General features: G+C 42.4%; 1 protein-coding gene across 7 annotated transcripts in view; it reads right to left on the bottom strand.

Moving 5' to 3' along the window:
- Window positions 1-12597, bottom strand: part of ZNF277 (zinc finger protein 277) — an 89804-nt gene that overhangs the window by 16205 nt on the left and 61002 nt on the right. For all 7 annotated transcript variants that reach the window (XR_006275145.1, XM_038397481.2, XM_043495044.1 and 4 more), the window contains exons 5-7: window positions 6503-6594; window positions 4674-4784; window positions 148-280 (exon numbers count right to left, since the gene is read on the bottom strand). Coding sequence is in view for 6 of the 7 variants with exons in the window: in XM_038397481.2 (XP_038253409.1) it covers window positions 148-280; window positions 4674-4784; window positions 6503-6594 (336 nt within the window). In the remaining variant the exon portion in view is untranslated. The remainder of the gene's footprint in view (window positions 1-147; window positions 281-4673; window positions 4785-6502; window positions 6595-12597) is intronic.

Below are 12597 nucleotides of genomic sequence, written 5' to 3'. Positions count from 1 at the left end.
TCATTTTATAATTAAGCATATTTCTTAAGTGTCCTTCACTTGAATTTTGACCTTTATGCTAACTGCTTGTTCAGAATTATTCATTCTTAACAAGATATTTTCTACAGCTCCACAGTCAATTTACTAATTATATAAAAAACCTCTTACCAAGTAATTAATGATATAAAATCTGTCATATTCTGTATTTTTGGCATTGATTCTGCGATGCTGCTTTTTTCTCATGTGATCTTTAAGTGTATTTTTGTCTCTGAAGGTTTTCTCACAGTATAAACACTGCAAACTAAGATAAAAAGGTAAACAGATTAAAAGACAATTTAACATAGACTGGGGTTCTCAAACTTCATTGCACCGCAACCCCCTTCTGACAACAAAAATTACTACATGATCCCACAAGGGGGGACCAAAGTCTTAGCCTGTCCGAGCTCCATCGCCCCAGGTTGGGGGGGGGGGGGGAGAAGGGGAAGGGAGAGGACGCCAAAGCCCAAGGGCTTCAGCCCCAGGTTGGGAGCCCATAAATAGAGCCCTGCCACCCAAGACTGCAGCATTCAGGTTTCGGCCCTGGACGGTGGGGCTCGGGCTCATGCTTCATCCCCGGGGAGGCTGGACTCGGGCTTCAGCTTCGGCCCTGGGTCCCAGCAAGTCTAATGCCAGCCTGGTGACCCCATTAAAATGGGGTCACACCCACAGTTTGAGAACCGCTGACATAGAATATTGCAAAAGTATGTACTGAGAGTCTGAATGATAGCCATACAGTGGAAAGATTTTGCGTTAAAACAATACAATTTAATAATATTTAATTAAACTGAAGAGATATACGGTAAGATTAATCCTAAGAATGTGAGAGCAAGCTAAATGAAAGAGATATTCAAGAATTTATCTTGAGGTATCTTAAAGTGGTGCAGGACAGAGTCAGACCATGGCATAGTCAACCAAACACACCCAGATGACAAGCCAAGAAACTATTAAAATACATACATACAAAAAAAAAGGATTTTATTTATTTATTTTTATTTATCAAAAATTTCCTCTTTGTGAAAAAAATAAGTTCATTTTTGGGAAAAGGCCAGGTCTGATTGAAGAACCACTTTACCATTGTGGAATATGCAATCTGTTCCTCAATAGATAATACCCCAAGCTCTGACACCCTTCAAGTGATGGCAATGTCTACCAGGAAGATCATCTTGATGGAGAAGAAATATCTGGATACCTTCCTGAGGTGCTCAAAGGGATGTCGGGACAGGACTTTAAAAACCAAACTGAGGTCCCATGGCAGCCCTTGATGAATCTTAGGAGGATAAAGATGCAGTTGGGAGAAACTGCTTGAAACCCCGGTATAAAGAGATCCTCTTCCTGCCTGTGGAGGAAAGTATGCTAGGCAATGCAAGCACTTCACCTTTTACCATTGAAACAGTGAAGCCCTTAGTCAGGCCCATCAGTAAGAATTCCAAGATGGCAAAGGAGAGAAGCTATGTTTCCTGCACCACAGTTTGAACTTCCACCAAGTTCAGTAATGGGAAGAATTTGTGGAAGATTTTCTAGATGCCAGCAAAGTGGAGGTTACACCTTCTGAGAGTCCTTCCTCTCATGTGATATCACTCAAAACCAGGCAGTTTGTTTTAGGTGTTCTGGCTCTGGGTGACAAATTGGTCCCTTAGAGAAAAGGTCCTGCCCCTTGATGACTTCTCCCAACTTCCCTTTTTGAGGTCTCTTTAGCCCTCTTCTGCCTCAGGTGCTTCTGGGAAGAGGGAAGGGAGCAGGGGATGAGCTGCCTGGCCTGTGTGACAGCTGGGCTTGTGTACTCCACTGCCAGCTGGTAGGGCAGGACAATGGGGTCGGAGTGACCATGTTGAGGAGATCAGAGGACTTGGCCCTCTCAGCCAGTATAGAGCCATCCATGCTACCAGTGCCCTCTCCCTCCTGACCTTCTGGATAGTTCTGGTTAGCGGGGGAAAAGGATGCCACCTCTAGGAGACAGCATCTGTGCCTACTGCCCTTGGATCCCTCTTGGGAGAAAAAAAGAGGAGATCTTGAAGTTCACCTATTGCACATAGGTCTATTGGGTCAGCACAGTAGGTCTATTGGGCCTCCCCTGGAGAAGAATTGCTATGCCAGATTTGAGTCCATTATGGTAAATCCCAGAATCCACATTTAACTGAGGCTGGTAGTGACAGAAAGTGTTCGGGAGGGATCAGGCTCTAGTGGGAGGGAATACCCTAGGACTGAGAGCTGTAGGAAAACCCTGTGATGGAGCAGCTGGAAACACACTGACTGGGTCATTGCTTACATGAGCTGATAGCTGGCTGCTATCATGGGGGGAAGGGAGGAAGAAGAGTCTGTGCTGCCTACCCCTTGAGGACCTCTCCTAAGTCCTCTTTTGAAGCCTCTCTAGCCCTTTTTAGTCTCAGATGATTCTGGGAATAGGGAAGAGAGCAGGGGATGAGCTGCCTGGCCTGTGTTGCAGCTGGGCTCGTGTACTCCACTGCCTGAGTTGGGGGCAATTATATGTCCCAATTTTTTTAAGAAGTTTTTTTGTTCTGAAGCAGAAGTCTGGTAAAACTTCCCACACCTATGGATGCAGAACAAAAAACTGGTGGGCTCTTCACTGTGGCTGGCTATGTAATTACATGAAGGCTGAGAGGCCACTGGTTAATGGACCTTGAGACCTTGTAGACCAAAACTGTCACTGGTTTAGTAGGCAAAGTAAGGGAGCTATTGGGACCATGCTGAATCTGCTAATGGAGTAACCCTGAATGTTGAAACATGGCTCATCTCAATGAGTGTTGTCAAAAGTTGCTTATTTCAAAGGGGTCTGACAGGCTTATGGTGTGGATGAACATTAGATGTATTCTAATTTATTCTAATATATTAATTTAGCTGCCACTAACGAGGTTCTCCTATAGATCTTATCACTTGTAAAATTTATGATGCACAAATTTTTCTAGCACTATAATATTTAGATAGATTTATCTGTGGTTTCCATTGGTAGAATATTAACTAATATGGGATACTGAGTAGTCTCTCTCTCTCCATCTGGGTTGGTCACACACAAAAGAGCGCTCTGACTCTGAAATGATGCCAACTCCTACTTATGTGGAGAACAAGTAGCCAAGGCTGGCTTTTGGACTCAGATCTCTCACTTTGCAACACACAGAATTACCACTTAGTTGACAGCACAAGGTTTTCTGATTCAGAATCTTTTAAAAAGCACATGATTAAGTCATTTTCAATCAGTGAATCATCAATTACTTCCTAAAACTGTTCCGGTTTCAAATCAAATTTCTTTAAGTAGCCATGGATACAGTAGTTTTACCACTGAGCAACTGGCTCAGCTGTCTGCTCTCTCACCCTTGCGTGCCACGGGAAACCAACAATTTCCATATGTGTACATGCCTGGTAAGAACATTGCTTGCAATGAGGCTCACTTTCGATGTGTGTAGCAACAAATCCCTTACTAGCCATGGTTGTCATCTACTTTCTCAATACTTATTTGAAAGGAGAGCTAGGGTTTACAGATACCACAGTGATCACATCTACATAGCTTTCTGGTTTGTATCACCACAGATACTGGACGTATAGCAGAGAGACAGGTATCCTAGAGGAGCTAGGAGGGAGTATGAAAAATGCGTAGGAGCATGCAGGAGGCCAGGGCCTGCACCACTGGTACACAAAAAGAGAGAGATAACAGGAGGTAGACAGAGGAGTGCTGCCTTGGGTGATGTAGGAGCTGTTTAGCCAAAAGTAGTTTAAAATGAGAAGTATGAAAATCTAGCAGAGAAAGGTATAACATGATCCAATGGCTGGAAGCTGAAGCTAGACAAAATCAGACTAGAAACATGGCGTAAATTTTTTTAACAGTGAAAGTAATTAACCATTGGAACAATTTATCAAGTGTTGTGGTGGATTCTTCATCACTGACATCTTTTAAATCAAGATTGAATGTTTTTCTAAAAGCTCTGCTCTTGGAATTATTTTGGGGAAGTTCTATGGCCTGTCAGACTAGATATGGGGTTCTCCAACTTCACTGCACCACGACCCCCTTCTGACAACAAAGTTACTACATGACCCCAGGGAGTGGGGGCACAGCCCGAGACCTGCTGCCACAGATGCGGGGAGAAGGGGCCGGAGCCTGAGCCTGAGCCCCACCACCCTGGGTAGTGGGAGAGGGGCTGGAGCCCAAGCCCCACCGCCCTGGGTGGGAATGGAGCTTGGGCTTCAGCTTCAGCCCCAAGTCCCAGCAAGTCTAATGCTGGCCCTGGTGACCCCATTAAAATGGAGTTGCAACCCACTTTGGGGTCCCAACCCACAGTTTGAGAACCACTGGACTAGATGATCACAATGGTCTCGTCTGGCCTTGGGATCTATGAATGCATGTAGGCTCTGATACTGTAGCCCTTATTGCACACAAATCTCACTGAAGTCAATGGGAGCTCTGTGTGCATAAGGGTTGAAAGATCACACCTATCACTTAAATCAATGTACATAATACAAGAAATTATGAAATAGCCAGAATGAAATGTGAAAAGAAAACAGTAAATTGTCTAAGATTACACCTGAGACAGCAACATCCTAATTTTTAAAGTCCTCCTGAATGCTCACTTACATTTTAGCCCAAATTGCTTTCAAGACCAACAGTAAAATGACTTAAGGCTATTTTTTCCAAAAAGATTACATACTTGTCAAGTTTCTTCTGTAATGCAGCCAAAAATTCATTACAATTTACAATGTTATCGGGCAGCCCAACATTAAAAGCATGATCTCTTGCCATGTGATTGAAAAGAACAGACCTACAAAAGATATTAAAGAACATTGGATATATTTGTGTAAGCATGTGAGAATCATTGAGTTAGTGCTTTACCATACACTAATAGCATTAAAATGTAGACAAGCCAGCATCAAATAAGCAGCAATAATAACGTTTCTGTTGCTGGTAGGGATGGAATTAGGTTGACTTACTGAAGTAGAAAATTTTAAATTTCAGCCGTACTGCATGTTTCAGTAACACTTCAATTACTTAGTCCACATGCATGAAATCTGAGCCACTAAATGAAAACTACAACACAATTTTATTTTTGACTCACATTATTATTACAGTTCATCTACTAATTTGTACAGGTGTTTTGAGAAACATGATAAGAGGTCATTTCTCAGCTTGCTCTCTGCTGGTTATCTAACAAAAAAATTAAGGCTATATTTTAAAAAATACTACTGTATATACTTCTCAAGTTTCTTCTGTAATGCACCCAAAAGTTCATTGTGATGTAAAGGGGCCTTGGTGAATCAGGCACTATGTCTTTGGAATGGAAGAAATTAATCAAGATGCTCCCTATAAAAGGTCAGCTGTATTTATTTTTTAATCACCATCTTTTCAAAATATTTAGGAGGATTTCCATTTAATTTTTAAATTTCATGCAAAGGACTTGTTAAAGTCTTTCCACCTCTCATTAACAGTTCCACATTCTACATACATTTATTCATATGACGATTGATATTTCCTTCTTTTATATATTCCCATATAGCTAGACCAGAGATGGGCAAACTATGGCCTGTGGGCCACATTCGGCCCGAGAGCCGATTTAAGCTGGCCCCTGAGCCACACCAAGTGGCTCGGCCCTGCTCCAGCCGGGGCACTGGGTTGGGAGCTGAGCATGTGGTGCGGCCCCACTCCAGCTGGGGAACTGGGTCCAGGACCGCACCACATGGCTTGGCCCTGCTCCAGCCAGGGCACAGGGTCAGGGCTGCACCACGCGGCTCAGCCCCACTCTGGTGCTCCACCTGGAGCGCTGGGTCGGGGGCCGCACCCCTGAGCCTTTCCCCATGCTCCAACCGCCTGCCCTAGCCCTGATCCCCCTACCACTCTCTAAACCCCTCGATCCCAGCCTGGAGCACCCTCCTGCACCCCAAACCTCTTATTCCCAGCCCCACCCCAGAGCCCGCACCCCCAGCCAGAACCCAAACCCCTTCCCGCACCCTGCCCCAGCCCTGATCCCCCTCCTGCCCTCCGAACCCCTTGGTCCCAGCCCAGAGCACCCTCCTACACCTCAAACTCCTCATCCCAGCCCCACCCCAGAGCCCAAACCCCCTCCTGCACCCCAACCCCAACTTTGTGAGCATTCATGGCCCTCCATACAATTTCTATTCCCCGATGTGGCCCTGGGGCCAAAAAGTTTGTCCACCCCTAAGCTAGACAAACTGACTTTCAACTTCCATCTGAGGATTATTAGATGAAGATCCCTTCAAATGCTGATCTTTAGCTTTGTCAAATCTGGTGTAAGACGGTTTCACAGGCTCCCAATCTCTGGGCTAAACAACACTTCCAGCTTTACAGTATAGGACACAGAAGTCTGGTTCCAAGAATCATATCAGAATCCTTCCCCAGTTCCAGAGCTCTACTGTTATCCACAAGCCAGCTCAGTGGCATATTTTAAAACCAGTGAACAAAGGACATGGTCAATTAACAGTTAATTAAGAGAAAAACAATAGTAAATATGCTCAAACTACAAACCTGTTTCCTGTGAATTCTTTATCGCAAAACATACATATGCTATGAAAGCTCGTATCATCTCTTTCACGCTGCTGTTGCTCCAGAATTTCTCTCTGGGTAAATAGAAAAAGTATTTGAACACTCAACCTTAAAAAAAAAAAGCAAGTCTAGCTAAGATCATTCCATCAAGATATTTTACATTTTGGACTACTGTATCATATCATATCTTAATAATTAATCGTTAAAGCACAATAATGAGAACATGCAGCTGACGTTTGAAAGTTAGAAAGATTTCAACAGCATACATAATGGTAGTGTACAATCCAGAGAAGCTCTGAAACGCAAATAATGCAGTACAGATTAGATTGAAAGAAATACCATTGACAATGAGATTTTTTTCCTCAGCTGGTTAAATGATCTATCAAGGAACATATTAACTGGAAACTTAGGGCATGGCTACACGTGCAGATGGAGAGCGCTTTGAGTTAAACCAGCCTTCGTAGAGCGCAGTAGGGAAAGTGCACTGGTGCACTTCAAGTGCACTGGTGTGGCCACATTTGCAGCACTTGCAGTGGCATTAGGAGCGGTGCATTATGGGCAGCTATTCCGGCATGCAAGTAGCTACAACATGCTTTTCAAATGGGGGTGTGGTAGGGTGGAGTGTGACAGGGAGTGTGTTATGTGTAAGTGGGGAGGAGAGAGAGTGGGTTTTTGGGGGGCTGAGAGCATGTCAGCCTGCTGTCTTGTAAGTTCAGACAGCAGCAGACCCCCTCGCCCCTCTCTCTCACACACAAGCATTCCACACTAATGGTTGCTTTGTCTCGGACGAGATAAGCAGCCGGCTGTCGGAAACAGAGCGTTCACAGGGCATTTCCGCATTCCTACAGCCGATTCCAAACAATCACAAGAGTGGCCACTTGACTTAAGGAGATTATGGGATGTTTCCCGAGGCTGATCAGAGAGCAGTAAAGCAACATCTCATTCACACTGGTGCTGCAGTGCTCCAGTGAGGGCGCAGCAAATGTTATTCCACTCGCCGAGGTGGAGTACCAGCAGCACTGTAGCCGCGGAGTCAGAGCGCTCTACGTGCCTTGCCAGTGTGGACGGGTAGTGAGCTAGTGCGCCTGGGGCTCCTTTATTGTGCTGTAACTCGCAAATGTAGCCAAGCCCTGAGATCTGGTGTAAATAAGTGCAATGGAGTTGTATATGCTTAATTTAAATTTGATCCTCAATTTCCTAACATAAGCACAGACAAGGTGAGGACATTTTTAATACAAACAGATATCATAAAAGTAGTCTGAGTTCCTACTAGTAGTTATGGGGTTAAAGGAACACATTGGAAAAGTGAAGCTTGACTATCCTTGCCATTAGCCTCATCTGATTTAGAGTGACAGGCTGGAAATTTCAGAACACTGTGCTCACAGAACTTTGCTAGCAGAAAAACAACAACCACCACCACCTCATAACAAATCATACTGTGCCTAAAGATAATTGTTATGTTGTTTCACAGTAGCAATATGGTAGTTACACTTGAGGCAGCACTTTCATTCTATGCATTTCAAGACCATAAAGTTTGTCATCTTCTGGAAAACCTGATCGTTGGGCTAAAATTTCTCAGGCTTTTTCTCAGCCCAAATGATGTATTGGCAAGGTGCTCATTCTCTGTGCAAAGTGGAGCTGCTGCATTCTTTAGAATGCTTCCTCTCTATGGACAGCCAGCTCTGCTCTCTGGAAAGTGCAGGGATTGTGAATTGACAATGCAAAGTAACTTAGTGTATTCAAACCTCTTTATCAGATATAAGCCAGGGGAAAATATTAAGGTTTTGCCGCATATCCTGGAAGCCAACTAATTCAAACATTATTGGACCAACAGGTGAAACACATTTGAAGTCTAGAGCCTCACTGAAAACACCCTGTCTCCATCTCCTCAGAGACTGGTCAGAGTGTCTCATAGCTAATCTCAACGGTTGGAATGATGCATGGAGAAAGAGAGAGAGAGAGAGAGAGAGAAAAAAAGAGTATGATTGTCAGGATCCAAAACACATATGGAGCTCAAACATTTTACTGCCAATAAGAAGAAACCCTCTCAAGAATTCCAAACTCTTTTTGATTGCTTGGAACCTGGGACAATAGTGTCTTCTTACTTCCAGCCAACCAAGCCTCTCAGAGGTTGCAGATAGTACATATCAGCAACCTCGGCTCAAGAGTCTGTCACATCAAAAAGTTGCAAAATGAAAAGCATTCACCACATCACACCATTAGGTGATAATATCTTTCAAAATCAAAACCATGCTCAATAATGACTCCTTCAAACAGGAAGAGGATGGAGGAGGACAGAAATGACCTGGAGGTCTAAGCATCACATGTGAAATGCCTTCCACTAGACTCCCTAAAACCACCAATTCACATCCCATGAGTGCTGACTCCTGAGGCAAATAAATGGAGTACAGTATAACATTAACGGTTGGAGTCTTTCAGAGGAGACTATATGAAATGAAAAGGCCTGTCTGCTTTGCATGGACACAAAATGTCCCATAGCACATGTCATAGGAGTGGACACTGATGTCCTTGGCCAACATGTCCTCCTCCACCCAATGTCGTGCCCCATGATGTCTGGCTACTAGCACTATAGAACTTTTAAAACATATCGGTTGGGATCTGTTAGAATGAAAGATGCTATGTGCATTTTAAATGTTTTAAATAAATTATTAAATAAAAGATTTGAGTTTAAAAAAAACAAACAGAATGAATTTCCTAGATAGCTTCCTAACTGTACTCTACTACCAGAAAGACACGGTTATGCAATATTTGATGCTTAGCTGGATAAATCATGATTCCCACATCACATAAAATTCCTTTTTCTATCTCCTTCAAAAGATAACATACTTACTATTCTGCAGCACAAATCTCGTTTTCTCCTAGATAGGCATGTTTGGCAGCTCAAAGGCATTATTTGAATATGTGAGATATAGCCATTAATACAGCATCACTGTTCTAATATTTTCACTCCATGAACTTTTTTAAAATCTCATTCAAATCATCCAAACAAAGTATTCACTTTATCATTTTCTTTTATTATTCATTGTTAGACAGTTACTTTTAAAGCTGAGAAGTGCGTTTAGTGCTTGCGAAAGTGAGGGATTAATAGTATTGGCTTGAGTCACATATAGTGAGGACAAGGAGTTGTGCAAGATTTCCCTACAACTCTGCCAATGCACCCTGTTTTTACAGTCCTGGGATTCTGCTGAATAGAGAATAGTGATTGTACCAAACTGTGTAGCAGTTCTGTGATCTGCATGAAGAACGACTTTTTTGTTTTGTTTTTAAACTTGTGACAAAAGCCAAGGTTTGAACTCAGGTTATGAGGAAAAACATCAGTGCAGTAATGCATTTCACCAGCTGCATTAAGTTTTGAGACAGTTCTAACTCTTTAAAATATATTTCTGCAATTAAATATGTGTCTTACAAACAGAAGTAAACAACATATTTTAGAAATGTATAAGAATGTTCCAAGACAATTTCAGTATACTATCATATCAGAGTGATGAAGAATGTTTGGGCAATCAAAGTTACTGGAGGAAAACAGGAGAGAACAGATTACAAAATAAATGGAAGTTACAAAACTATAACAAATAAGAATAAATAAAGATTTCAAGCACAGGCAAATGGGTAGTCCAAGATGCCAAAACCAGAAATATTATTTTCAGGCAATTTATTTACAATATAAATGCCAAACCCACATGCCAAATGGCAAACATATGGATTTTAATGGAGTCCCCCTTTCTCTTCATTGATTCGTTGTATTAAAGAGACAATGTCAATCTGCAATCTAGTCAATTTCAAAATATGCATTAAAAATAACTTCCCCAAGTCCCCCCAGCCATTTTTTATGATTTTTAGACTCCCTCTCTCTGCTATCGCTGAGGGAAAGACCCACACAAACAACATGGAAAACTGAGTAAATAATTTAAGGGACAAACAGATATACATGCAAGGTGCTATCAAATGCAATGTTAAACTGGACAAAGATTTTTTCTAATCTCTTTGTGACAGCAATCCTATGTAGTGTGACACGTCAGGCTAGATGGCTATAGGAGAGTAATAAAAGGCAGATATATTAGCCCCAGGCTAAGTGGGTCCCTTTTCCTGGGTCAGGTAACAGGGAAGATTCCAGAACAATCAGGAACCTTCTGGAGACAATTAAGATAGGCTGGTTAGAACACTTGCAGACAATCAAGAAGCTGCTAGAATCAATTAAGGCAGGCTAATCAGGGCACCTGGGTTTTAAAAAGGAGCTTACTTCAGTTTGTGGTGTGCGTGTGAGGAGCTGGGAGCAAGAGGCGCTAGGAGCTGAGAGTGAAAACGCAGAGTGTTGGAGGACTGAGGAGTATAAGCATTATCAGACACCAGGAGAAAGGTCCTATGGTGAGGATAAAAAAGGTGTTGGGAGGAGGCCCTGGGGAAATAGCCCAGGGAGTTGTAGCTGTCGCACAGCTGTTCCAGGAGGCACTCTAGACAGCTGCATTCCACAGGGCCCTGGGCCGGAACCCAGAGTAGAGGGCGGGCCTGGGTTCCCCCCAAACCTCCCAACTCCTGGTCAGACACAGGAGTCGTCGACCTGGACTGTGAATTCAGAAAAACGGCCAAGCTGAGGTCTGCTGTGAACCTCCAAGGCGAGCAAATCCGCCAATAAGCGCAAAACCCACCAAGGTAGAGCAGGAGCTTTGTCACAGTAGCTTGTAAGAAATGTAAAAAGTTTCAGACAAAAGTAAACATTTTTAGATAGCAAACTCTTTAATTATATGTTTATATTGAGACTTGCACAATGAGGTGCTGATCCTGAGTGTGGTGTTTGAGAATTAGAGTCATACAAATAAGACAACAGGTTTCAGAGTAGCAGCCGTGTTAGTCTGTATTCGCAAAAAGAAAAGGAGTACTTGTGGCACCTTAGAGACTAACAAATTTATTAGAGCATAAGCTTTCGTGAGCTAGAGCATCCGAGGATGCTCTAATAAATTTGTTAGTCTCTAAGGTGCCACAAGTACTCCTTTTCTTTTTGCAAATAAGACAACAGACAGTAGAAATGTTACTCAAGTTGATAGAAGCCTTTTAAGCCTTCACCTTCTCAGTCTATGCACAGGAAAATTCCTGGATATGTTTTCCTCATCACCTACGAACAAGGAGGCTATAGGTAAAAGAAAGATGCAAGTCATATAGAACATCTAAAAATCACCTTTAACAAAGAAGCTAATGTATTCAAAAGTTGACAAACATTTTCAGTTCCAGTTCCCTCTTTTCTTGGTCTTTTTGAAAAACCTTCCTAAAGCTCCTACTACATATTGCTCTCAATAATGCTGATCTGCCAATATAGAAAAATTCAACCAGATTATGAGCTAATGTCCACTTTCCATTTACACGGAAAGGATCAGGGTAATAGCATATAACTGCACAGACCAGGGCAACAGTCTTCAATTGCACCAGTATATTAAACTGGGAATACAAAAGAAATTTTATCACTGAGAAGAAATGTGAAACTTGGAGGTTAGAAAAATGTCACACTTCCATGATGCTTGCTCCATTTGAGGTTGTGAGAAGTTCAGAGTCTCTGGCATAAAAACTGCAGTCTCTCAAGGGAGTCTGAGAAATTGCAAGTGTTTCTCTTCTTGGCAGCATTGTTTTGGTAGGAATTATCAGTTTCTCCCAGAAGCACTTAAAATAGCTTTTGTATGGCTAGCAGCTTACAGCATGTCTATGAATGAATGACTTTTCCATGTCGCTCAAATGCAATAGTCCTGACCTTAACAAAAACACTAGGAATTGTTGAATTAGAAAAGACAGAAGTCTCAGACTAATGAAGAAACATGTGTCGTCTTATACTCTCCTTCTTAGTTCCTGAGGATAGATAGCACTGGAGGCCTCAAAATTCTAAAGAAAGAGCTTCAGAAATTCTGAAAAACAGATCTTGACAAACATTAGGAATAGGGGACAGAAGGTCTGTCTAAAAATGTAAATGACCGTATCACTATAGAGTCTGAGAAAATTACAGTCATTAATGGGTTTTATCTTCACAGCCTCTCTGTGAGATACGGAAGGATTTTATCCCCATTGTTGCAGAT

Source organism: Dermochelys coriacea, chromosome 1, assembly GCF_009764565.3.
Source record: "Dermochelys coriacea isolate rDerCor1 chromosome 1, rDerCor1.pri.v4, whole genome shotgun sequence".
In the NCBI taxonomy this organism is placed as follows: domain Eukaryota; kingdom Metazoa; phylum Chordata; order Testudines; family Dermochelyidae; genus Dermochelys; species Dermochelys coriacea.
The sequence above is the reverse complement of the archived record's forward strand: the minus strand, read 5'-3'. Positions and strand labels throughout refer to the sequence as shown.